At 40.6% G+C, this 22,592-nt stretch overlaps 4 protein-coding genes across 6 annotated transcripts; 2 read left to right on the top strand and 2 right to left on the bottom strand.

Moving 5' to 3' along the window:
* fbxo45 (F-box protein 45) lies at nucleotides 1–3,038 on the bottom strand. The gene is made up of 3 exons (XM_031876712.1): nucleotides 2,539–3,038; nucleotides 1,194–1,550; nucleotides 1–1,033 (listed from the first exon to the last, which is right to left on the bottom strand). The coding sequence occupies exons 1-3, from the start codon at nucleotides 2,863–2,865 to the stop codon at nucleotides 848–850; spliced, it is 870 nt and encodes a 289-aa protein (XP_031732572.1). The 5' UTR covers nucleotides 2,866–3,038; the 3' UTR covers nucleotides 1–847.
* A 562-nt stretch (nucleotides 3,039–3,600) lies between these two features.
* On the top strand, nucleotides 3,601–8,610 carry fam168b (family with sequence similarity 168 member B). 2 transcript variants are annotated; one of them, XM_031876688.1, is made up of 7 exons: nucleotides 3,601–3,724; nucleotides 5,438–5,529; nucleotides 5,651–5,731; nucleotides 5,991–6,133; nucleotides 6,377–6,575; nucleotides 6,806–6,924; nucleotides 7,118–8,610. In XM_031876688.1, exons 2-6 carry the CDS (start codon nucleotides 5,460–5,462, stop codon nucleotides 6,910–6,912), a joined length of 600 nt encoding a protein of 199 aa, XP_031732548.1. In that variant the 5' UTR covers nucleotides 3,601–3,724; nucleotides 5,438–5,459; the 3' UTR covers nucleotides 6,913–6,924; nucleotides 7,118–8,610. The 2 variants fall into 2 exon arrangements, with proteins under 2 accessions (XP_031732548.1, XP_031732549.1); XM_031876689.1 differs by having other exon boundaries at nucleotides 7,864–8,610.
* An 848-nt stretch (nucleotides 8,611–9,458) lies between these two features.
* On the top strand, nucleotides 9,459–18,262 carry rbbp8 (retinoblastoma binding protein 8). 2 transcript variants are annotated; one of them, XR_004213840.1, is made up of 19 exons: nucleotides 9,459–9,582; nucleotides 10,225–10,386; nucleotides 10,513–10,555; nucleotides 10,687–10,782; nucleotides 10,861–10,952; nucleotides 13,187–13,259; nucleotides 13,460–13,635; nucleotides 13,721–13,816; nucleotides 14,245–14,318; nucleotides 14,457–14,524; nucleotides 14,783–15,059; nucleotides 15,169–15,337; nucleotides 15,465–15,553; nucleotides 16,074–16,203; nucleotides 16,296–16,433; nucleotides 16,558–16,612; nucleotides 16,772–16,842; nucleotides 16,938–17,079; nucleotides 17,277–17,363. XR_004213840.1 is itself a non-coding variant. In XM_031876702.1 (19 exons), the coding sequence occupies exons 2-19, from the start codon at nucleotides 10,287–10,289 to the stop codon at nucleotides 17,372–17,374; spliced, it is 2,004 nt and encodes a 667-aa protein (XP_031732562.1). In that variant the 5' UTR covers nucleotides 9,459–9,582; nucleotides 10,225–10,286; the 3' UTR covers nucleotides 17,375–18,262. The 2 variants fall into 2 exon arrangements, 1 of the variants encoding a protein (XP_031732562.1); XM_031876702.1 differs by having other exon boundaries at nucleotides 16,772–16,859; nucleotides 17,277–18,262.
* slc35d4 (solute carrier family 35 member D4) lies at nucleotides 17,756–22,240 on the bottom strand. Its single transcript, XM_031876703.1, has 14 exons — nucleotides 22,051–22,240; nucleotides 21,321–21,367; nucleotides 21,032–21,109; nucleotides 20,843–20,924; nucleotides 20,596–20,702; nucleotides 20,251–20,302; nucleotides 20,102–20,150; nucleotides 19,883–19,928; nucleotides 19,597–19,632; nucleotides 19,210–19,244; nucleotides 19,029–19,098; nucleotides 18,492–18,585; nucleotides 18,034–18,098; nucleotides 17,756–17,943 (listed from the first exon to the last, which is right to left on the bottom strand). Exons 1-14 carry the CDS (start codon nucleotides 22,120–22,122, stop codon nucleotides 17,877–17,879), a joined length of 900 nt encoding a protein of 299 aa, XP_031732563.1. The 5' UTR covers nucleotides 22,123–22,240; the 3' UTR covers nucleotides 17,756–17,876.
* Nucleotides 22,241–22,592: the final 352 nt, after the last annotated feature.

Here is a 22,592-nt window from a genome sequence, read left to right on the forward strand (position 1 = left end):
TTCTTTATTATAAGAGTGGCATCATGTAGACTTTATTTTCAGGCCTTATTACCATACAGCATCTATAGTACCATAGATAAAAACCAAGAAATAAATAGTGTGTAATACTACAGTAGCACATTAAAAAGGACGCACATAAACATGATACAGCTATAGTTTCCGCCATTACTGGACAGGTGTTATAGTCTTTACGCCATTATCCATGCACATGCATGACAGTTGGTCCGCATGTCCTCTATGTTTGCCTATAGCGATCAGGTCACATTGATTTGGCATATAACTATTATACTCCAGCCATCGATTATAGTTAAACTGCGTTAATCCACGATGAGCTGTTTCCTTTAACTCATACAACAGATAGCCATCGATAACAACCACTGTTTCACTTGTTAAAAACAATGTCTGAGTGTATTTGCCACAGTTTACAATAGTTTTGGCCTCATTTCAGCAGACATAAAATCTCACGTAAATGTTCAGCACTGTTAGCCCGAATCGCATGAACTTAAATAATGTTCCGCTATCCTGTAAATAAAACAGTCCAGCAGCTAAACTGTAAAAGTGGACACTTCCACACTGATACAGAAACGTGTTTTGTGACAGTTCCCACGCATTCCTTCTCCCCTGTAGTTTGACTCCTCATGTCGAGCTGTAGTAGAAATGCCAACAGTGTGTGTAAATAGTTATTCTGCTTGGGAAGGAACATGACCCCTTGGTCTCCAAAACCTTTTGAGACCAGACTGTGTTTGAAACGGTGCAACAAACACAGTCTGCAGTCTGTTGACAGAAAAAAAGTCCTGCACTCGCCAGTGGCCTATTAGTTTTAATGGTGGCACAGGTTACTTTGCATCTAGCCGTCTAGAGGTTTTCCCAGGTACACCATGGTGACTTCGGTGTTGCCGTATACTGCGGAGACAGCTGGGAAAAGGCAAGCTTTGGGCAGTCCACGAAACGCAATACCGAGAAACTCAAAACCCCTCTCGAAGGCTAACGTCTTGTCATCCATGTCTAGAATCACTCGTATTCTCTCCCCGATCTATGGACAAACACAATTACACATTGCCGGATTACAAAAATAACAAATAATACATTTTAAAAACAACAACAACTAATAGGGCAATACATTCCACAAGTTATTCTTGGAGTATCTAAAATCGTATGAGGGTACAAACGTCAGATGTGACTCCGGCTCCTACCTGATATTTTGGCGCATTGTTACACTGGGGGAAATTTCCATTGACCTCCCCATTATGAAGCAGGTTGTTGTCGACCAGGTTCCAGCCCCAGCTCTGGTCATCACTGCCCAGCAGGGCCAGGTAGCCCTGGCACTGCATGGACGCACGCTTGGTGGCGAGGCCTATCACTGCGACGGTGCCAAGAGGGCCTTCCCACCAGATCTCCCAGGCGTGCCTCCCTTCCAAAAAGCCGATCTTGCCACGAGCACCATCCGTGCTCTGGGCAATAGGGTTGCGGTGCAGGGTGAAGCCGTTCTTCTTCACGTAAACATTGCGGGAGCAGTCGTGGGTGCTCAGAGCATGTTGAAAGGCCTTGAGCTGTAGAGGACGATTGGACAGGGACGACAGCTTTAGTGAAAAGACTTTTAGGTTTGAACAATCCTATAGTGCAATTATGTGTAATGGTTCAAAAATCATAATTATGAATAAATATAAAATATTTTGGAATTGTTGGGTGCTACAGTTAAAAGGAAAGCCCTATTGTATTTGTTGGTGAACACTGAAGATCTGGGAAACATATCCTATATGCTGTATAGATGCCTACATAAACAAGGTGAGACATGGTCATGGACTTAGGCTTTTGATACCATGCAGGACAGAATGTATTGCACCAATCAGGGCTTAAGAGCTCAAAGCTTCTGTAAGGTCTTCTTCGTTTTCTAAGAAAATAATTATGGCTGCTATTATAATTTGAGAAAAATTAATCAATATCTGAAAGACTAATTTCCCAAGATTGTGGTCTAGGACTTTTTAAAGTTCCTTGAAGTAGTTTCGGTTCCCATGGAAAATCAACAACAATTTCATGACACAAATTTTCATACAGAGACAGCTTAGATTTCTCTTACAGGGGGCTTATTATTTCCTTGCACATGGTGCACAGAATTATCCAATAATAAACAGTAACAGTAACCTCACTATTAGGTCATGATATAAAATAGGATACAATGACCTAATGTGAGCTAATGACAACAAAACATGATTTAGCCTGTCAAATCCTTACACCAAGGCCCATTTAAGAATCTGCCAATTTAATTCGGGGCTTTAAGAAAACATACAAATGTATTAGTGTTACTTTGTATGTGTTTACAAAAGACCGAGCTCGAATCGATAAGGTCTTCTGGCATACAATATTATTGCTTATTGGTGTATCCTTAGGACAGTGTACAATTTACCACATCATCAGTCACGTTACGTGAGGGTGTTTGCAGAGCACAGGTAGCACTAAACAGGCAGATATTTGAATGGGGTTCGCCACAAATCACGGTTCTCTTAACCCGAGACAACAGCGGTATGCTGGTAAACCTACTTTCCCCTTGTAGGTGGGCAGGTTGCACAGGATGTCAGAACGCATAGCTTCATCGCTCAAGGACCGGCTGCAGAGGCTGCGCCACACCTCGCTGTTTTCATCCGCCAGCATGTTGTTCCAATGCCAGCAGACCAACGCGCAACGCGTCAAGTCGGTCAGCTCCAAGTACGAGAAGACATGCTCCAGGACCCGAGCTGGCAACCTCCCGGCCACCCCTGCGCCTCCTCCGGCTGCGGCAGCGTAGGGAGAGCCGGCGGAGCTGCAACTGTCTGCCGCTGCTGCGCCCTGACAGGAGGAGCCTCCTCCCCCACCGGCCGCTCCAGACATTATGGCCCTGATCTTTACCGACGACTCCAGTCGACCGAATAGTTACACCTTACACCGTAGAATGATACCCTAATATAAGATAAATAGCAACATTTTGCCTATAAAATCGCATACAGGTCGCAGTATAACCACAACAGTATGGACCCTCTACTCTTCCCAGTTCAATGGCTGAATGGAAGCGATGCGTCAAGGTCCTGGAAGAACAAATATACATATAGTTGTGCTGTGACAGAAAATTTTAATTTAATTTAGAAAAAATGTTGTTTACATTGTTTGTTAAGTATAATCAGCTAAATCCAGTAATGATAAATTGTCAGATAAAGGAAAGCCCTACCAACGTCAAATATTTTCTATAGCCTGCAAGGACCGTATGGTCGACATAATAATGAGCTCAAGGAGAATTGCCACAATGTTGCAGGGTTTAGGGACGTTACATATTGTTGCTATGTCACATTTTCGCAACCGTGTGGCAAAGAAAACAAACATCATAAAGGCACTGTACTCAATAAAAATTGCATTACTAACAAATAAATAATTGTATCTGATTTGTTACGTCGTTTTGTCAAATTAATAATCGTTATAGAGACTGTGCTTCTATTGGGGCAGTTTCGATAGAAAAATGCTTTAGTGTGTAAAGACGAAAAACAAATAGCTACACATTACCAGAATAGAATTGGTCACAGTCTGATAAAGCGTCGTAATATGTTTTATTTTTGCCACGTGACACTACACGGAAGTGACGCAGTTGCTCAAAAGAGTTCAGCAAAAGCATCTGGGAGCAAAACAGCAGCTAGCTTAAATACAATTTTCCACCAGAAGACCAAAGGAGCGGACTAACGGACGATCAGAACAGTCAACAGTGAGTCTTTGTTGCTTATTAATCTCTAGATAAAATGATCCGTGTGTTATCGGGGTTATCTGTAGGGCTGAGACGCGCGTTACTGCAGACCACAGCTGTCTGGCTGTCTGTCTCTTGTGCTGTGCGGCCTGTTGACAAGCTGCCCCCATCTGGCTGCTGTCCGGGGACGGTCCGGTGACTTTGCTCGGGTCGGACAGGTGATTAGCGGGTCCGTCCGCACATCGGAACCGACCTGCTACGGTGAAACACGTTTAGCTAGCGGCGGATTTGTGCGGATATTAAAGGCTCGTGAGCTAAGCTAGCTAATGATAACAAAGCCCCGCTACGTTCACCTTTCGGAATTCTTCTACTTAAAGGTTGCCATCTTTATTTTTTTTTGTAGGCAACATTTTCCAACGTCACCTGAAAATGAACCTCTTTACACCTCTTGATTATCGAGGCCGGATGCAAACAAGATTATATGCAAACCACCAAGCGGGACTTTGTTAAAAATAAAAATAAATAAAAAAAGATCAACTTATTGTATTGCGTCACACTCTCCGTTCATGTCGACTGCATATTTTAGTGGAAGAAAACAGTCATTGCTAAAATATTGTATATAGTTTGTGATGTGTTGTCAATTTGAAAATATGTTAGTAAGGATTAGTCGGGTTATATGTTGCCCTATGGTTTCCGTACAAAGTCCGACTGTAGAATAGATTTGGGTTTGTAGGACTCCTCTCCATAACTACATGAGGTGCTGGTAATCTAGTCATTAGAAATAGTGGTGTCCTTGTTTTCGGTTAACACAATAACAAATATAGTATGGAAATGATGCGTTTCCGTCACTGTTTAAATTGTCCTTGAATCAGCAGACCTACAGTGATGTAATGGTTTGCGGACCCCCGCTAGAGGGCACTTTTCTTTTTCTTTTTTTCTTCTCTTTTTTTTCAGTTGATGAGCATCATGTGTAGCAGAAGTCGATGTATTTCTCTTGTGTAATGGAATTTAGAAAGTTGTAAAACTGCTGCAACGCAACTCTGTAAATGATTGAACAAATGTAGCATTTGTTTTTATGAAATGTTTCCAAATGCATGTGTCCTAGGGAGTATATTTCAGCTTTTCTATACACGGTATAATACAAAATTACAGTTGCATTACTATGAAAGCGAAGTGGATGAACACAGAAACAGTAAGGTGTAGTAAGTGGTCATACTTAGTTAAGACATGGGGGGGGGGAATCAAAACTAAGATTTTAAAGAAGTGCCGAAGTCCATGTTAAATTCTGCATATTGTGCAAAACCAAAACGATGGTATTCCAGTTATCAGTATGTGTGCACAGCGCTTAAAAGGTGAATAAAAACAGTTGTGACTATATGACCTAGCAAGGTCATTTCATGTAAGCCACCGGCAGTCCTCCCTGTTCCCTCACGAGAGGATATCATATTCCCAATACAACATTCTTGTTTTCCTTTTAAACTTTCTAGTCACGGAAATGTCCATATTTCAGACCATCACTTGGCACTATCATCTATCTGCAGCATCATGGGAATGTCTGCATTTCATCATGCTTTGCTCTGTTTTTGCTGCAGAACATACTGTCTCATAGGCTGCTTTTGGAACTCATGAGTCTCCTGAACCTGTGCTACATTTACCCAGATGATCTTATCAATTTAGTTTGTTGTTTTGTCAATTTTACATTCTCTGAAACTCGCATTCTCTTTTTCATTGCAGCATCCGTAAATAGACGTCCATTATGAATCCAGTTTACAACCCTGCAGCAGCAGGGGTCCCCTTTACCAATACCAAGGGTATGGGTTACCCAGGTAAATCCCCGTGTTGATGTGTAATGCTTCAAGCAAATATTTTAACTGCAATCAAATATTCTGAAATCAAGAAAGTTGAAAATGATCGATTTTTTTGATGTTCTGTTTTTGGTCATGGCAGCTGGATTCCCTGTTGGCTATGCAGCAGCTGCTCCAGCATATCACAATATCTATGCAGGAGCGAACGCAGCCTTCCCCAGTGGTAAGAATGTTTGTAGACTGTGTGTTTGCACTGTGCACGACATTAGCTAATGGAGATTTTACAAGTCGGTGCTGTTGCAAGGATTTCAACACCTCTTCAGGTTGTAAGCGGGTCAGAGTTTCCGTCTGCGGACCTTTCTTAAGATGCAGTTGTTATTCACCAATTTTGCAACAACTGCATATTTCTTCACCCACTGACTGAAAGTGACTTACACTGAATAGTCGGCAGTACTAACTTTAAGTGTCTTCCTTCCACCCAGGCTACGCTCCAGGCACTCCTTTCAAAATGTCCTGCTCTCCCAACAATGGGACTGTCCCACCATACTCCTCCTCACCCAACCCCTACCCTGCCGGTGTTTACCCAGTCAGGAGCACCTACCCCCAACAGAACCCCTATGCACAGGTCGGTGCATTTGTGTTGTTGACGGGTGACAGATTTTGGCTCTTGGCTGTGTTATTAAAGTATTATCCAGGTTGGCCTGAGGATGGCGCAATAATCAATAGGTCCAAATTTCAAACTTCAAGGCCATAACTGGTTTCTTTGTTTTGATTTGTCTTCTGTCAGGTTTCACCTAACTTTAACAAAGTCCTGTTTTGTTTTATCATTTTGAACTGTAACGTGGTGTTTCCTTCTTCTTGGATCCAGGCACTAATACCTTCACAACAGCAAGGCACTTATTACACACAGCCTCTGTATGCTGCACCGCCTCACGTTATCCATCACACTACAGTGGTTCAGCCAAATGGGATGCCCGCGGCCATGTATGCCCCACACATGGCCCCCCAACGCCACAACAGTGTCGCCATGGGGATGGTAGCCGGCACCACCATGGCCATGTCAGCTGGTGAGCATCCGTTTCTGTTTTTATCATTTAACCAGTATCTATACTTTGTAGAGATGCATATGAAGCTATACCACCTTGTGTTGAATATAGCAAAATAAACATATATTATTACGCATGCCCAGTTTGCTTTTACAGTCTCAGTAGATCTGTGCCCCATTATTTGTTGTGAAAGTGTATATTATATCAAACTTGTGCACCGGTGTTCACTCTGTGGCCACTTTGCTTCCTAGGAACTCTGCTGACAACTCAATCACCAGCGTCTGTTAACCCCCACCAAGTCACGATGCCGACATATCGGCATCCTGGCACACCCAGTTACACCTACCCACAGTGGTGAAGAGAGGGAAGCGTGAGTATGCTGTTTTAGTATTTGCTGGCCGTATGTAAGTCTGATATGGGTTCAAGATTGTTGCATGCATTTAACATTTTGTTTTGAATAAAACGCGTCACCCCTCTGGCTTTTTCGTCTACTGTTTAAAACCTTCTCTTAAAGTCACATGCAGGTGTTAAGTCTATATTTCCACATGTTGTTTTCTCTGCAGGTCAGAAGATGGTAGATATGCATTCACACTCTACTCCAGTGTTTTTTGCTATTGGTGAAGACCTGCCCTGCCAGCGTCTGCAACCAGTTACTCTTCTTCCAGTATAATGTGAATCTAAAACCTAACTACATAGAACGAGGCCCATTTGGATAGGAGGGGGTGAAGAATAGGCCCATCCCCATGACCCCTCTCAATGGAATAAGGCTGCATTCCATGTCACACCCCAGCGCCAGCACCTCTACAACCTGCTGCATATCTCGCATCAAACAGCAATGCCTCCATGCAAACTTTTTTTTGTGGATTGTCATGCAGGTTTTTTATAGCTTAAACTATTAAGTGGTGAAAAGGGAGTTTGGAATAGTATTTTTTGTTGTTTCTTTTAATTTGGGGGATACATATGATGTTGAATGCATGTGTATATATAGATATATGAAGTAATGCTAGCGCAATCTACCTGCTGTGACAGATGCAAAATCAAACAAAAGGCACACGTCCAAAGGATCTGAAAAAAAAAAAAAGTAATAATCTGCAATGCTGAATCACCAGTGACCATGTCTTACATGTGAGAGATTAAAAGGCGAGAAACGTTTATTCATGCAAAAACATACCTGCACACACATGTGCAGACCAAACTGTACTCTTTTCACTGCTTCGTGTTTTGGTAATTGGAGCTAGGTTTTTATTATTTCTCTCAGTGATGCAGTGTATGCATTTCGTCTTACCATTTTTTTTTTTTTGTATTTTAGGAAAGATGGGACTTTGAGTTTGTGCCTCCGACTGACGGCCATTCCAATACTTAATCATTCTGAGCATTTTATTTTTCCTGTGCTGTCCAACCTTTTAGGAGAAGAGTGCCAACTATTCCAAAAGTCTGCAGCAGCTTTGGGTTCCTGGTTTTTTTTTTTTTTTGAGTGATATCAATGTTTTAACTATTCACTTATTTTAGCCGGAAGCATTCTTGGTGGGGAACAAGTAGAGGACATTTTGGAAACCATTTGCACCCTTTTAAGAGTGCAGAGAGTGGATGAGTAGGACCAGCGTTGTGTGTATGTGATTGTATGTGTGTGTTTTAAATGAGAATTGAAATAGAAACCATTCAAAATGGTGCCATATAGTGCGAAGCGCCTAGAATATTCGGCCTACATCTCACAATAATCAATTTGCTCTTAGGTAGGTCTGAAGCACTACATCATCAAATCACGCTAATTGTGGACATGTTAGGAAAACATGATATTGTTAAACTCTATTTGTGAATAGCACTACTGATGGAAGGCACTAATTCAAAACAGTAAAGATATCTGACCTTTTACATTGCTCGCTGTTTTACCTCAAGGTTCCAGGCTAACCCACCAATATCACTGTTTCAGACATGCTTTTCTATGTTGCCTCAGTCACCTCAGTTAAATAATCTGTTTTGTAAATGTTATTTTTGTGATTTTGGTTCTTGTTTTGTATTCTAAAGAAAGACCAAAAATAAACAAATATAAGATTAATCTTTGTTTCCCCTTTATTGTGCCATTTTGTACTTCCTGGCAGATATAGTAAAGCTCTTAACAATATGTAATTATTGATAATAATAATTAAAGATTGAGGAAAATGTGTTTTCACATGAATAATTGCACAACCACATTCTCCAAACTGTATTGTTGGCCAAACAAGTGTATATGTAATCGAGCTGTAAAAATGTTGACAACTTTAGAGCGACAGTTAACACATTCTGTACTGAGAGAAATGTGGGTGCTGTAATCCTGTGCAGCTAGAACGAGAAAACGACCTCGATGCTCTACTGTACGGTAAACGGCTGTGACAGAATCAGCTCCACATGCTGGAAAAAAGTTATTGAAGTGGCTCTTTGTCAAAGAAAAAAAACATCAAAGCAAAACTTGCATCAAAAGGCCACTGATGCCCCATTTCAGTCGGTTTGTAACTCGGGCAAGAAGTCCCAATGTTTAGGTGTGATTTGCAGTTTAGGTTGAATTTATTATAGTGATCAAAAGCAAACATTTCTCGTGCAGTCTCTCTCTTGCTCTGGTAAAACAACACCTGTCCCTTCCTGGTGCATCACCTGCCACTGACTCGCCTCCTACCTACAGTATATCCCTTCACCTAGACAAGTGTCTGGCCTAGAGTCAACAAAATATACATACGATAACAACAAATAACAAAATAATCAAACTAATGAAATAGTTATTATGCTCAAATAATTTAGAATTACTATTTATAGTTAATAATACGTTTGAACAGGAGAGGGCGCCGACGATTCAAGAATAGCAGAAGAAGAAGAAGAAGAAGAAGAAGAGGGGGGTAAACGTCCCAGCATGCATTTCGGCGCGCGAAATTGAATTTTTTTTGTCTAGTTTTGGAGTACCATCCAGGGGGAATACTCGTACTGTACTAACATACAGTGATATGTTAGCCAACAGTACTAATCTTTTAAACCCTAACGTTTTTTCTGACTCATTGGTGTAAGTGTTGCTCATTTTGAAAGGTGGCAGCCGTTAACTGAAGTGTAATTCAACGTTATCTTAACAGTGCTAGTGTTGTGATGCTGTTGTGTTTACAGTCAAGCAAAGTGGCGAGTACGTAACATTGAACCCGTTAATGTTTCGTTAGGGCATAGTAGATAAATATAAAGAATTCAGTGTTTTGTATTGTGTAACTTTAACACCGCGGTCAAGTCAGCAGACACTAGAATGAACCTGTTTTCAGTTTCAAGATAAAGTGCATCCGAGTGGATATTTAGCTAACGCTAGCTAAAGCTCCTACAAGCTGTTACTTGCAGTTATTTTTCTCCATATATTGTGACATTGGCTAATTTAACTTTATAACACACGAGAGGTACAAAAAGGAATAACGTCACGGTGGACACGAGGAAAGAAAATAGGCAACGTCAACGTCATGAAGAATATTTACCCAAATAGTGTTCATGTTCAATATAAACATTTGCAATAGTTAGCTTAGCTGTATTGACAGGACTAAAATAAGGCCGAGCTTGTGGCATACTGTACTAGTTAGTATTTTACATTGAGAAACCAACATTAACGTACATTACATCACGAATTAATACAGAAATATGTGAGACAGATTTTTATTTCCCCCATGTAAAGTTGACAGGTTGCAGCAAGTCATAGCAGCAGCAGGGCCGGCTGTGTTTAACGGTGAATGGAGGATGAGCAGCCCAGGACCGAGCAGCGGAACACCCAACCCAACTGACCTCTTTGACGATTTATGGAGGCAGCTCAGAGAGAGCCATCATAATGCACTTCAAGGTAACTGATCCATGATGTAATGCACTCAGATAAAAGGTGATTTCCTCAATGGTTCATGCAGGTTATAAAGAAGTCAGATACATTGTGTTTCACACTCTTCAACATGGAATTTGTTGCTGTTTTTAGAACTGGAGGAAAAAGTGAGCAAGTTGAAGAAGGAGCGCTATTTGTGAGTATATTGAGTCATTCGTTTTATAATATTAAAGAAATGATGAAAATAACATGTTTTACCCTGGCTTCAGGAGCTCTTTTGTGAATGGCTGAATAGAATCTACCTGTCATTGCATTTGTTTTCTTCAGAGATGCTCAGAGTCTTGAGGTGTTTCACCTTCGTACCCAGCAGCTAAAGGAGCAAAACAAAACCCTGCAGGATGCCGTCAGTCGCCTGCAGGAAAGGTAACTTCATTCCCAACAGGTTGACTTTGTCAGAAACAATATGGAACAAAGACCAGCAACTTGTTTCACTGTTTCCAGGCTCTGTATGGGAGAGTGTGATCGATGCGCCATCTTAGAGGAGGACCTAAAAAATAACCAGGATCAGAATTTGCGTCTCATTGCCAAACTGAGTAAGTTTGCTCATTATTCTTATTATTCCATTATCAGATAGAGAAGTGACGAACTGCAGCTCAACACCCTTCCTGTTGTAAAAAAAAGAAAAAAACACTTATGTTCTACTTTAACACTTTGTCCCAATGTTTGAATCACTTTGAGAATAATACATTAACTGCTTATAAAAGAAAATAATCAAACACAGAAACATTAATTGTACCTCTTTGCTAAGGACAATATCCCCGCTGCTGAAGTGGAATACTTCATAATATCCACTACTCATTATGGCTGCTTGCTGAGACTGAATTTCTGAAGCTGCATTTTGGTCAGGCGAGAACTTTACCAGGCACTAGAAATCTTAATCACTTTCAAATGTATTTCCAGGACAAAGGTCAGGGCATGGCACTTCTTCTTGAAGATCTTCACACCTTCACATGATTGCACTGCACATTTTTGCTGACTGGGGTTTCCTTAATGATGTAATTTCAATTAAATAAAATAAAAAATGTTGTCATCTGATGATAAACAAATGGGAAAAGTGAAGTAACATTTGAGTTGAAACCAGTGGCGTGCCGTGTGTTTTATACCTGGGCCTTCAGTGCTGTCCTACTACAGTTGAACCACCTCCTAATAACCTCATGCATTATCACGAAGCATTACCGCATGACGGGATGCTTCGTCATTAACGGGCAATGCAGAACCAGTCACATATATTTATATGACAACAAAGCAGGTAGAATAACATAAAACCCAAATAACATGATTCAACAAGCCTCTGCACATTCCAGCAACACTGCGGCGCTAAAACACGCATTTTTCCACAGACAAGATCACCATTCAAATATTATTCACATCAGAGGGAACAATATAGAAACCATAGAAACATTAACACAGTAGTAACGCTACTGCAGATGTAAAACAAAATCGGTTCACTTTACCAAAGCTGCTGTTCACTAAAGACAAAGTCCATCCTCCTTTATTTGTTAACAAAGAGTTCAATGACGCGGTTGTACAGAACATCGGTTCAGTTGCAGTAAGAAGTCCTTCTCCATTCATGGACGCCAGTGAAGACAGTCGAGCCTCCCCAGTTGTGTTTCTTGAATACGTTTTAATGCGTTTGAGGGCTGAAAATGTTTTGTTGAAGACACTCAACAGTATCGTCCCCATTTACTTCAACTGCAAAAGGATTCACTTGTAATTCTGCAGGCCTCGGGCAGATTGTTTTACCTAGAGACAGCACAGGGAAGAAATCTGATTGGACTTAAAACAAGCTGTGCTGGAAGCAGGGCAACAGAGGAAGACAGTAGCTGTACAATGATTAGAATACAAGTAGTGTATTTGTGAAAAATAATTCAATTATAAAATAGCTATAACTTTGTGATTCTGTCAGTGTCTAGGCCACCAGAGAAGGCTTTGCTGGCCCTGACGGCCCACCACTGTTGAAACTGAAGGCAACATCAAGACTTCATGTGTTGGACTGACCAACCCACCATATGCTCCAAAGTCTGCTGCTCAACCGATAGCGGGCTCACAGTTTTTTATACATTTAAGATTTGAGGGCAAAAAACACCTAATTTTGCATATGTATTCATTATGGACCAAAATAGCTTCCTGAAACCGTGAATAACCTTGTTTGTCAGCTTTCCAATAATCAGAGAACCATGCTGTTGGGTTTATTTTTGAAGAGGTTATCCGTGCCTTTAGGTGTGGTATTTTCGACATGAAGCCTGTTAAGTTTTCTCAGGCCTGCGTTTTTAGCCACGCTAGCACTGCTCTCGGGATGGCAACGTTGGTTGGTCTAGCATTTTTGTCCGTACTGAAATATCTCGAAAGCTGTTGGATAAATTACCATGACATTTTTGGTCACACATTCATGTTACCTCGACAATGAGTCTTAAACTCTTTGTAAATACATCAACAGTTCCTCTAGTGCCATTATCAAGTCAACAATTCAATTGGTGCAGTACTACTGTTTATTACCAAATACCTGCAAAACTAATAGCATTCCCATCAGCCTCAGCTGTACTTTGTTCTTAGTGCTAATCAGCTAATGTTAGCATTCTAGTGCCTAAATACAGCCTCACAGAGCTGCTAGCACAGTCTTGATTGCAGAGAATCCATGGTACTTACTACTGCATAGTATGGGTTTATATTGACCATACTAGTGTACCACCAGTTATGGCTACTAGCATGTTGAAGACCATTATGTTATTGATGGTGATGTGTGTGTGTGTGTGGTGTTTTTCCCTAGAGAATGAAAGAGGGAGCCTCGAGGATGAAAACAGAAAACTACATGCTGAACTCCAAAAAGTAAAGATGTCTCGGTAAGCTCTTTAGTGTGTTACATGTTCTCTTTGACATTGTAAAAATATATGCAATTTTCTATATTTCATCAGCTGTTTTTTGTAAAAGTTGCCCTTTGTATCGTTGTGGTTTCACTTCTGCTTTGACTAGTCAGGTTTCAAGTGTCCTGACACAGGCTTAAAGCTCCAGTTAAATATTGCAGGTGTTGTTCTTTTATCAGCTTAGAGCCCCAGCAGGCCTCATCCTCGGAACAAGAAGACAGCATCATCCCAGACTCGCCAATCCTGACGAGCTCGCTGCCTGTTGCAAACAAACTGAAGAAACGAAAAGATATCAACAAAATGAAGCACGTTCGTTATGCAGAGATGCCTCTACCAAACAAGTCGCTCTTCATTGGTCAGTCAGCTTTAAAGAAACTGTTTTCTGATCCAGATGTCTGAATGCACCAAGTCTTCTAACGGGTCTGGTTCTGTTTTTAAAGTTCTGGATGAGGAGCCTGTTGACGCTACAAAGAATCCTGGAAGAGCACAAATGCTTGTACCCAACACATGTGAATTGGACACATCCCAAATCTCAAGTATGACTTCATCCCCTGTACTCCTATTATATCATCATTATTTCATAAATAAGAAATATGAAAACAGGAAGACTACTTCTAGTTTCTAAGAGAACAGGAATTGGAAACCATATATATTTCCTTCCTTTAGAACTTGTCTATAACTCAAAGTACTAGATGAGCACTGGGCAACATTTATCTCTACATGCACACCCATCCTATCAGCCTAATTCAGACGGTGGTGCTGCATAGAAAGAGGCGTTGCTGCAGATTCAAGTGTTAAGCCCTCTCTACTTGGAGGACTGATTGATGAAAACTGTGATATGAAGCATCATAGATCGGCAGGGATGGTAGACATGATGATACTTTTTGGAGTTTTTAGTTTTAAGAAGATAGAAATGTTTCTGTGACGTGTGTAAAGGTGTTTTTGGGTATCTGTCTCTGTTCAGATGATGTGAATCTAAACCTGGAAGAAGCGATAGCAGAAACCTGTGGCCTTGAACTTATTGGCGAGCCTCACGTGGTAGGAAGGCTTCATGCTTATTAGAGAGATTGTGTGTGTATCTAATATCAATCACACCCACATCAGCTGTTCTTGTTTAATGCTAATTAGCAAATGATATAATCCTGTGTCTGTAATTTCCTTTTTGTCTTTTCTCAGAAGACCGAGACGACGGCAGGTCAGCAGAGCAGCTCAAAACCTTCCAGGAAGCATGGCTTTCGTTTAAAGTAAGGATGAATAAAGTTGGTTATGTTGGATAGTATCATGAGTTATCATTTCAAACTCAAAAAGACGCTGTGGCAGACAGCAATGCAGGCTGCTAACCCCGACCCCTCACCCCCCCATGAATTGTCGTAATTCTCTTTTAATCTTTTAGATTTCAAAACTACAATACAATATCACCATGCTTTCAAGGTTTTACTCCACTTTCCCGCATTCCTCCCATGCAAAAAAGCATTCCAATAATCATATTTGTTTCCCTTAAGACCTTACCGCTCATCCCTTTTATCAACGCTGTTCCGCGGTCCAGACACGGCCACAGAAAAGTCCCCATCACTTCTCCAAAGTGTCAAAAGGTTCTCAGGGGAGGGCTCCAATAACAAAACAAAACGGAAGAAAGAGGAAAGTGAGCCGGAGGTGCAAGGAATCGAGGAAGGGGTGGACAAACAGAAGGAAGGCAAACACGTACAACCTGAACTGACCAAACAAAGCTCCACACCTTTAAGCAATCAAGGCTTGAAGAAGTGGCTGGTGGACAGCAAGGTGAGAGATGTGTCCAATACAAGTGGCTATTATATATAAGCATGGTAATTAGGATTTAATTCCTCCGAGTGGTTTTAAATTGTCATGTGACTCTTTTAACATTTAACAGGATCAGTCAGCACAAAATGGGACCTCCAACCAAAGACCAAATGTGTCCTCTATAAGTGCTGCTTTTAAGAAGCTATATGATAGAGAAGCAAACAAGGATGGTGTCGGGAAGAAAGGAACCCCCCAGCAGGATCTGGACGCCTCACATGACCGACACAAAGGAAAGGAAGGTCAGCGTTCTGTCCTGTTGCTGGCCCGAGTGTGTCGTTTCATCGCTCATTTTCTTTTTTTTCTGATTGTTGGCTTTCTTTATAGTCCATTGAATTGAATGTGAGCGTACTAACTCTGCTTTCCCAGCTGGAACGTGGCTCAAAGTGGAGCCCATGTGGAGCATTGACCCTGCGCTCGCCCTGTCCATGTTCGACAGTGAGGGGAGAGGAGACGAGGTAAAGTCACATGACCTGATGTACAACAGTTGCTGGATTCCTGTGCCTTGTTTTAGCTATAAATACACAGTCTATGGCTGTATCGTGCTGAACTGAAATGCATTATGAATTTTTTTTAAACGCCCTTTATTATTGTTGTGTGGGAAAAAAAAATATCTGGTGTTACATTTTCTAAGTCTGATCTAAATAGTTTTCTCTCCTGTGTTTATGACTCAAAGAAATACTTCACCCACAAAATGAACATTTGTATATCAATTAGTCAACATGTTACCACGAGTTATTAAGTTTTTGACCCGTTTCATTTAGCAAATATCAAGCCAGTTGGAGAGTGTGTCCACCTGTGACCACTGTTTCTGTTCACGACACGTTTCTGTGATTCGAAATATGTCATGATTTTTAAGAGCACATGTGAACATGAAAATCCTCCAATCTGAAATCTTTGGGTGTGTTCAAATGGATGTATTGGATGGATGGTTGTCTTACACCAGGCTGTTTATCTGTATCACTGTCTATATTTTAGCAAAAGGAAGAAGAAGAAGAAGAAGAAGAGTGTCATGGAGAATTAGTAGATTCCGACCGCACTTGGGTCAGTCACAGCCTCCTCCAGTGTCGGGGAGAAAACGTCCGGGACAGAAGGGACAGTGTGTCTGGTAGCTACAAGCTACAACTTTTAAAATAACTTATTTTGATTTACGGTGTGGTTACACACAAGCTGATGGGTCTTATCTGTCTGCTTCTCTAGGACTGGGAGAGAAGGCGAACGACAGTTTGGATATGATGTTTGACACAACAGCTTACGGGGAGTACAAGTCTTGCAACAATTCACACTTGGGCCAGAGCCAGTCGTGTGGTGATGATGAAGCAGGAGAAGAGGACGACGGTAGGCTTTCAGATTGAGCTAAACTGTGTTCGTCATCGTGTCATTTGACCAGCATTTCTGTGTTTGTCATTGGATGTCCCTTCATGAATTTCACTTGTGCTCATGCCCTCGTTTTAATCTCAAGATCAACAAGATCCTCATGAAAACACGATGAGCCAAAGTTACGGGCACAAGGCACGGTAAGAAGCACCCTATCAGCCTTACAGGCAGGGGCTTTTGATTGCTTTTTTTGGGGGGTCAACGTTGTTATCTTGTGGGATATTTTATGCAGAAAAATCTTTCCAGTCTCGCAGACATTGTCAATTTCCTTCAATCTACATGTTGTCCGTTTGGATTAGACGTTCAACATTCGCACACATGGCTGTGGTTCGCAAGAAAGACGAGAGAAGAAAACTGAAGGGCGCTACCTGTAAGGAATGTGAAATTGTAAGTATTTAGACCGTAAAGCCGAGAAACACTGACACGCTTCATCGCTGAGCCTATTTTGATGTTTATTTCAAACAGTATTACGCCCATCTTCCGGAAGAGGCAAAGCAGAAAAAGTTATCTGCGTGCTCGAGGCACCGGTTTTTATATATTCCTCCTAATACTCCTGAAAACTTCTGGGAAGTTGGATTCCCATCGACTCAGACATGCATTGAAAGAGGTAATTAACCGATTCTTTTAACTTTTGAGTTAAACCATCCATTTAACGTGGTTGGTGAAGCATTAGCAGAACATTTTAACACCTTCAGGGATCATTTAACTGTCATTCTAGCAATGTGGTCAGTGTTATCAGCATCCCGTAATGATGTCAAATTCATGAGAATGACAGAGAGATACTGAGATATAATTTCCTCGTAGGTTATATCAAGGAAGAGCAGAATCCTCAGGCACGTACTCGGAGAAGACAACCATTCAATGCTTTATTCTCCCCGAAGCAAAACCAGCAGGAGAGCTAAAAAAAAAGTGTGTTTTTGAAAGAAGAGCTATTTGAAATGGCCATTTACAGTTTATAAAGAGCAGGCTTGTCACTGTGTTAAAACTGCACTGTGTACAATGAATCTCTGTTTTAACCCTCGTTAAGAATGTTGACCTCTAGTCGTCTTATTTTCAGTTTCATGTCTATAATGTCGATGTTCTTTATGTATGTGTAGACTGTTTGACTGCTTTGTGTTTAGGTAAGATCTTCTAGATTGTGTGTTTGGATAAATAAAAATAACTGTCTATGGAGCGATGTAAATGACCTGAGAAATCCACTCTGCTTTACTTCGACTGCTGCAGCGCCTCATTCAGGGAGATGTCACTGTGGGTTGCAAAATGACAGCACACAGCAAGTACAATGTGTTCAAAAATCAAATTTTATTTGGTCAGATTGTCAGCGCAAAAATAAAAACATTTTCTAGGTAAAAAGAATCTCTTCAGCGTGCAAGCTGTGGGTTAATCCGGAGAGCTGCGACTATGTCATCCCAGCTGAGAGTCTCTGTGAGAGTACACCAGCAGGGCCTCTCCGACATGACTGGTCACCACACTGCAACCAAACAGAGGAAAAGAAACCGTAGAAGTCATTCATGGTTTGATAATAACCGATCTACACATCTCAGTACCTAGGATCACTTACCAAATCAGAGATGAAGCATTCATGTCCATGTAGAAAATGAACGGGGAGAGGGACATGGCAGTAATCTGGAAGGAGGTCAAACATTTCAAACACATCACTCAGTCCTTTGATTGTGGGAATTATGATGAGTGATGTCTTTGGATACAAGTTTCTGTCAAGTGCACCATTTTTTTAAATTTAATATACTATATTGATCCCTTTAAGGAGGAAATTTGTCTCTGCATTTGACCCATCCCTGTATATATGACAGGCGCCCGGGGAGCCTGGGGTTCAGTGTATTGCTCAGGTACACTTCGACACGTGACACATCCCAGTCGAGGATCGAACCGTTGACCTTGCGGTTACCAGACGACCCTCTTAATCCAGTGAGCCACGGTTAATAATTAATAATTCAACCATAACATACTGTTAAACCTAAATTGGAAAAAAGAAAACCATATGATATACAGTATAATCACCTTGGACAAGAAGATCCAGACCCCGAAGTGCTCCAGGGACAATCCACTTTTTAGTTTGACTGTTGCCAGCAGCAACAAAAACCCCAGCAGTGCACTGTGGAATGAGACTGAGGTGAGTTATCGTGCTGAAAACAGACGATAAAATATTTGTTCCCTAATTACAAATATCCTTCTTTTGAAAAGGAGTGTCACGGCTTCCCTGCCGGAAGGAATTTCTAACATAGAAATTAAAACTTAAAAGGATAATTGTTGATGCTGAAACATGTTACTAGAACTTTCTAACACAGATCTACTTAACTATATCTGTGGGCCTCCACATATAAAAGGATTTCTCTGATATCCCTCAAGTCTGACATGTCAGCTGCTACCGAAAGCATGTTCTATTTCAACACTGTATGATGTATTCTCTACTAGTGCTGCTTCTCACATTAACCTAGAAGATTATTTGGCACAGCCAAATGTTCATAGGTACTATTTAGGTAGCTCTAATCATTTTTCAGTGCTTACAACAACTACCATGTGACTGAAATGTCTCACCTGGCACAGCAACCACAGTGAAATGTGTACGACTGAAGGGAGGGGAACTCCAAGGCACCCGTGAGGTCACCTGTTAGAGGGACAAAGATCTGTTTACGGGGTACAAATGTAGACCGTAAAACCTCCGTTGGGTTGTTGCAACTTTTATCACCATGTGAAATATGCTCATTCATATTCATACCTGTTGGGTGGGCTGCAATGGCCAGCAGCAGTACGCTGTTATGTAAAGGCAGAAGAAGCTAAAATTAGCAAGAGAATACCTGAAGCTGCACTTTTGTGTTTGTTACATCACTACAGCCTCTCTGGATGCACACGCAAATCAATTCACCTTTTACAATCACTTAATTAAAATAAGGTTTTCTTCAAATATCGTCGGTAAGTAAGCTATTATATGTAGTTTGAAATCCCTTCTCAAGTAAAAGAAGTAGGACATGAATATAGGTCTACATCTATTGAGAAAGAGAATTATTATTGTTTACGACATTTACGACATTGTAAAACCTTCCATCTTTAACTTGTGCTTATTATGCCCAAAATCCAGTTATTAAGAAGTACTTATTATTCTTACCTGAACAAGTAGTTGATGCAATGTTGTTCAAGGTCACTACAGGGAAAACATCACAAAAAGGAGCTGCCTCAGTGAACTGCTTTTAAGTTAAGTGTGTGAGTTTGGGTAAACAAATGCAGTATTTCCTTATATGGTTTCATCAGCAGAGTGGTTTAACAACTTTAAGCTAAAAAAAAATAAAAAAAGTCACTTTGTGTTCGATGAGGAACAGAGGCACAGATAAGAAACAGTTTCAAGCAAAGTGTTTATGTTTACTGATATTTTCCATCATTGTGCTTCCACGTACCTCAAATTACTGGATTTGTAGTGACCTTGAAACACCCTGTATGCACCTGAAAGAGTACATGATGCCGTTACACTCTCAGCCTCTACTGATTATTGCCATTCTTCCAATTATCTATGGCGTCCCTCAAGGCTCAAACCTCAAGCTGCTATTATTCTCATTATGTAACTCCTGAGCTATTGCAGTTAACAGCGTAGCATCTCTGTATAGTCTTAGACCTACCCACACAGAGCAGATGGCCAACAGCCCAAAGGTAACCGCTGTAGTCAAACTGCAGAGTAAGCAAACATGTAAACACGAGTAGATTTTTGATTGTTAAAATGTTGGTGTTGTAATAAGTAATACCCCATTTGATGATGATGAATTATTACCTGAGGATCATGAACGGGGAGGTTGATGGCTGAGAGCAGAATGAAGCATATGCTACGAAAAGAAGCATATTCAAAGATGCAGTCATGTGAAAGGGAATATTTCATCTTTGAGTTTTGTATTTTTTAGTAGAATCTTGCTAGAAAAGTGCTTTGTGGTAATAACATCATTGTTATTACCATAAAGCTCCTTTACAACTAAAATGCGGTGTGTTCCCTTGTGCTATCCCATCTCCTGCAACCTTTGTGTCCTTGCCATATGAAGCATTGCAGCAAATGCTTCCAGTTGCATTCCATCTGGATAAAACGTACAGTTCAGGTGAAGGAAAAACGGAAAAAAGCACAAACCTGATTAATTTCAGCCATTGTGTCTTCTCCTGTCGATTGACAACCTTCAAGATTATATAACTAACAACGTGTGAGGAATTCTGAAGAGTGAAGAAAAAAGGAATGTCCTACAGAAAAAGAAAAACAAGGATTTTAGATCTATATCCCAACTGTAAATGCTGAGCATGGTAACAACCTACTAGATTATCTAGAATGAGTGCATTTGAAAACCTGCTGCATCTAAATGTGTATAGGTTATATGGCGTACAATGCGCGATAAGGCCCTGGAACCAGCATATATGTTTCCCACAAAGAGGAGGGAGCCTGGAAGCCAGGAAAGAGCTGCAGACCTGTGACACAACAGATCAGACAAAGCTCTTAATCATCCAAGTGCTTATTGGCAGCCACTGAAAACACTCAAGTATTATTACTCCAATAGTATATTTAAAAAAAGTACCTGGTGATGCGGCTCATTTCCACCCATCCTAACTTCCCAGAGAGTAGAAGCAAGGCAGCCCCGATAAATGTCTGCCATCTGGAAATATGCAGGCCATTTTAATAATCAAGATGCAGCTTTAGATTTAAATGTATAGCTTTTTAAAAATTCATAATTAATTTAAATAAAAAATAGTTGTTCGATGCTGTATTGATTCTTTGAATATCGTACAGGGAACCTTTTAAAGCATTTTTCAATGTGCCTACACCTGTAATGACGATGAACTGATACAGCATGAACCTGTACTCACCCTTGAAATAACGTAGGATAGGTGAATTTCAACACTGACAGGACAAACTGAAAAAAATAAGCAAAAAAGAAAAATATACTTAAGGTCATGAGTTTATCATAAGCTAGCCAGTGTGGTTACTTGTCTAACTTATTTGGGTACAAATAAATACTCCCACTGGCACCAAAAAAATATAAAATTCTGCCAAATCAGTGTGTCCATAATCAGCACAAAGACACTTATTTGGTATAATAAAACTCTGAATGTATGGGGGGGATTCACTCTTCAATTCGGTGCGTTGTACATCCAACAACATGTCATTTTTTACAATTTATTGCTTTTCTATTGTTTTGTGCCAACATTGAGGTTGAGGATGTGTTAATACAGTCAGTAGTGGTTGGTCGTTGCTTTGATGGGTCATGTTCATGCTTGATTAGTTACAGCAGACCGAGAAGACTCTTGAATGATGATCACTTCATGGTTATTGCTGATGATGAGGGTTACATTGCAAGTTTTCTGAAAGTTTCACAGAGATGAGTCACGTTCTCCACACTGGGAGATGTACAAGAATTTAAATGGAGCCTTGCTGTCAATTGCTTTGCTTGTACGCTGCAAAATAATAATAAAAAAAGATCTAGTGTGACAGTTATAAATTAAATCGATGCATTAAAGTCACTTTTTTTTTTTACTTTGCTTGAAATATGTACTTTTACTTGGAGTTGAGATAAAACCATATCCGACTCAAACTCACCTTATTCGTGAAATATGATACAACGAATACAAAACTGAAAGCGAGGCCAGTGATGTGTCTTCTCCACTGCATGTTGACCTCCGACACACTGCAGCAGGGACATGATTCCTAACAACTAATAATACTTTTATTCAGCGTCAATACACGAACTCTGTCTCAAACTCGAGACATTTCAAGATAGGAAACTTCTCTCACTGTGATGACACGTCAAGACGCTGTGAGACAAAGAACGTCAATGTTTGGGATGATCGTTCACTGGTCCCAAATGTGAATCACGCTGCTTCATGAAGGCGGCTTTCGTCGTTTCTCTGCAGGGTAATCTGCAATGAATAAGTATTGAATATATACAAAATAAAACAAAAGCATTTCGACTAATAACGAATACTACATGTGGCCTACCCCAGGATCTGTATGGAGTCATAGTAGTGCTAAAAATGATTCAGTGTCGATTCGTCTAAAAGTAGATTGACAGAAAATTTGTTGACAGCTAGCTTGATTCATTAAGTTTGAGCAATTTTTCATGCAAATATGCATGAGGATTT

Source organism: Anarrhichthys ocellatus, unplaced genomic scaffold (assembly GCF_004355925.1).
Source record: "Anarrhichthys ocellatus isolate YVR2014 unplaced genomic scaffold, GSC_Weel_1.0 scaffold113, whole genome shotgun sequence".
Taxonomy (NCBI): Eukaryota; Metazoa; Chordata; class Actinopteri; order Perciformes; family Anarhichadidae; genus Anarrhichthys; species Anarrhichthys ocellatus.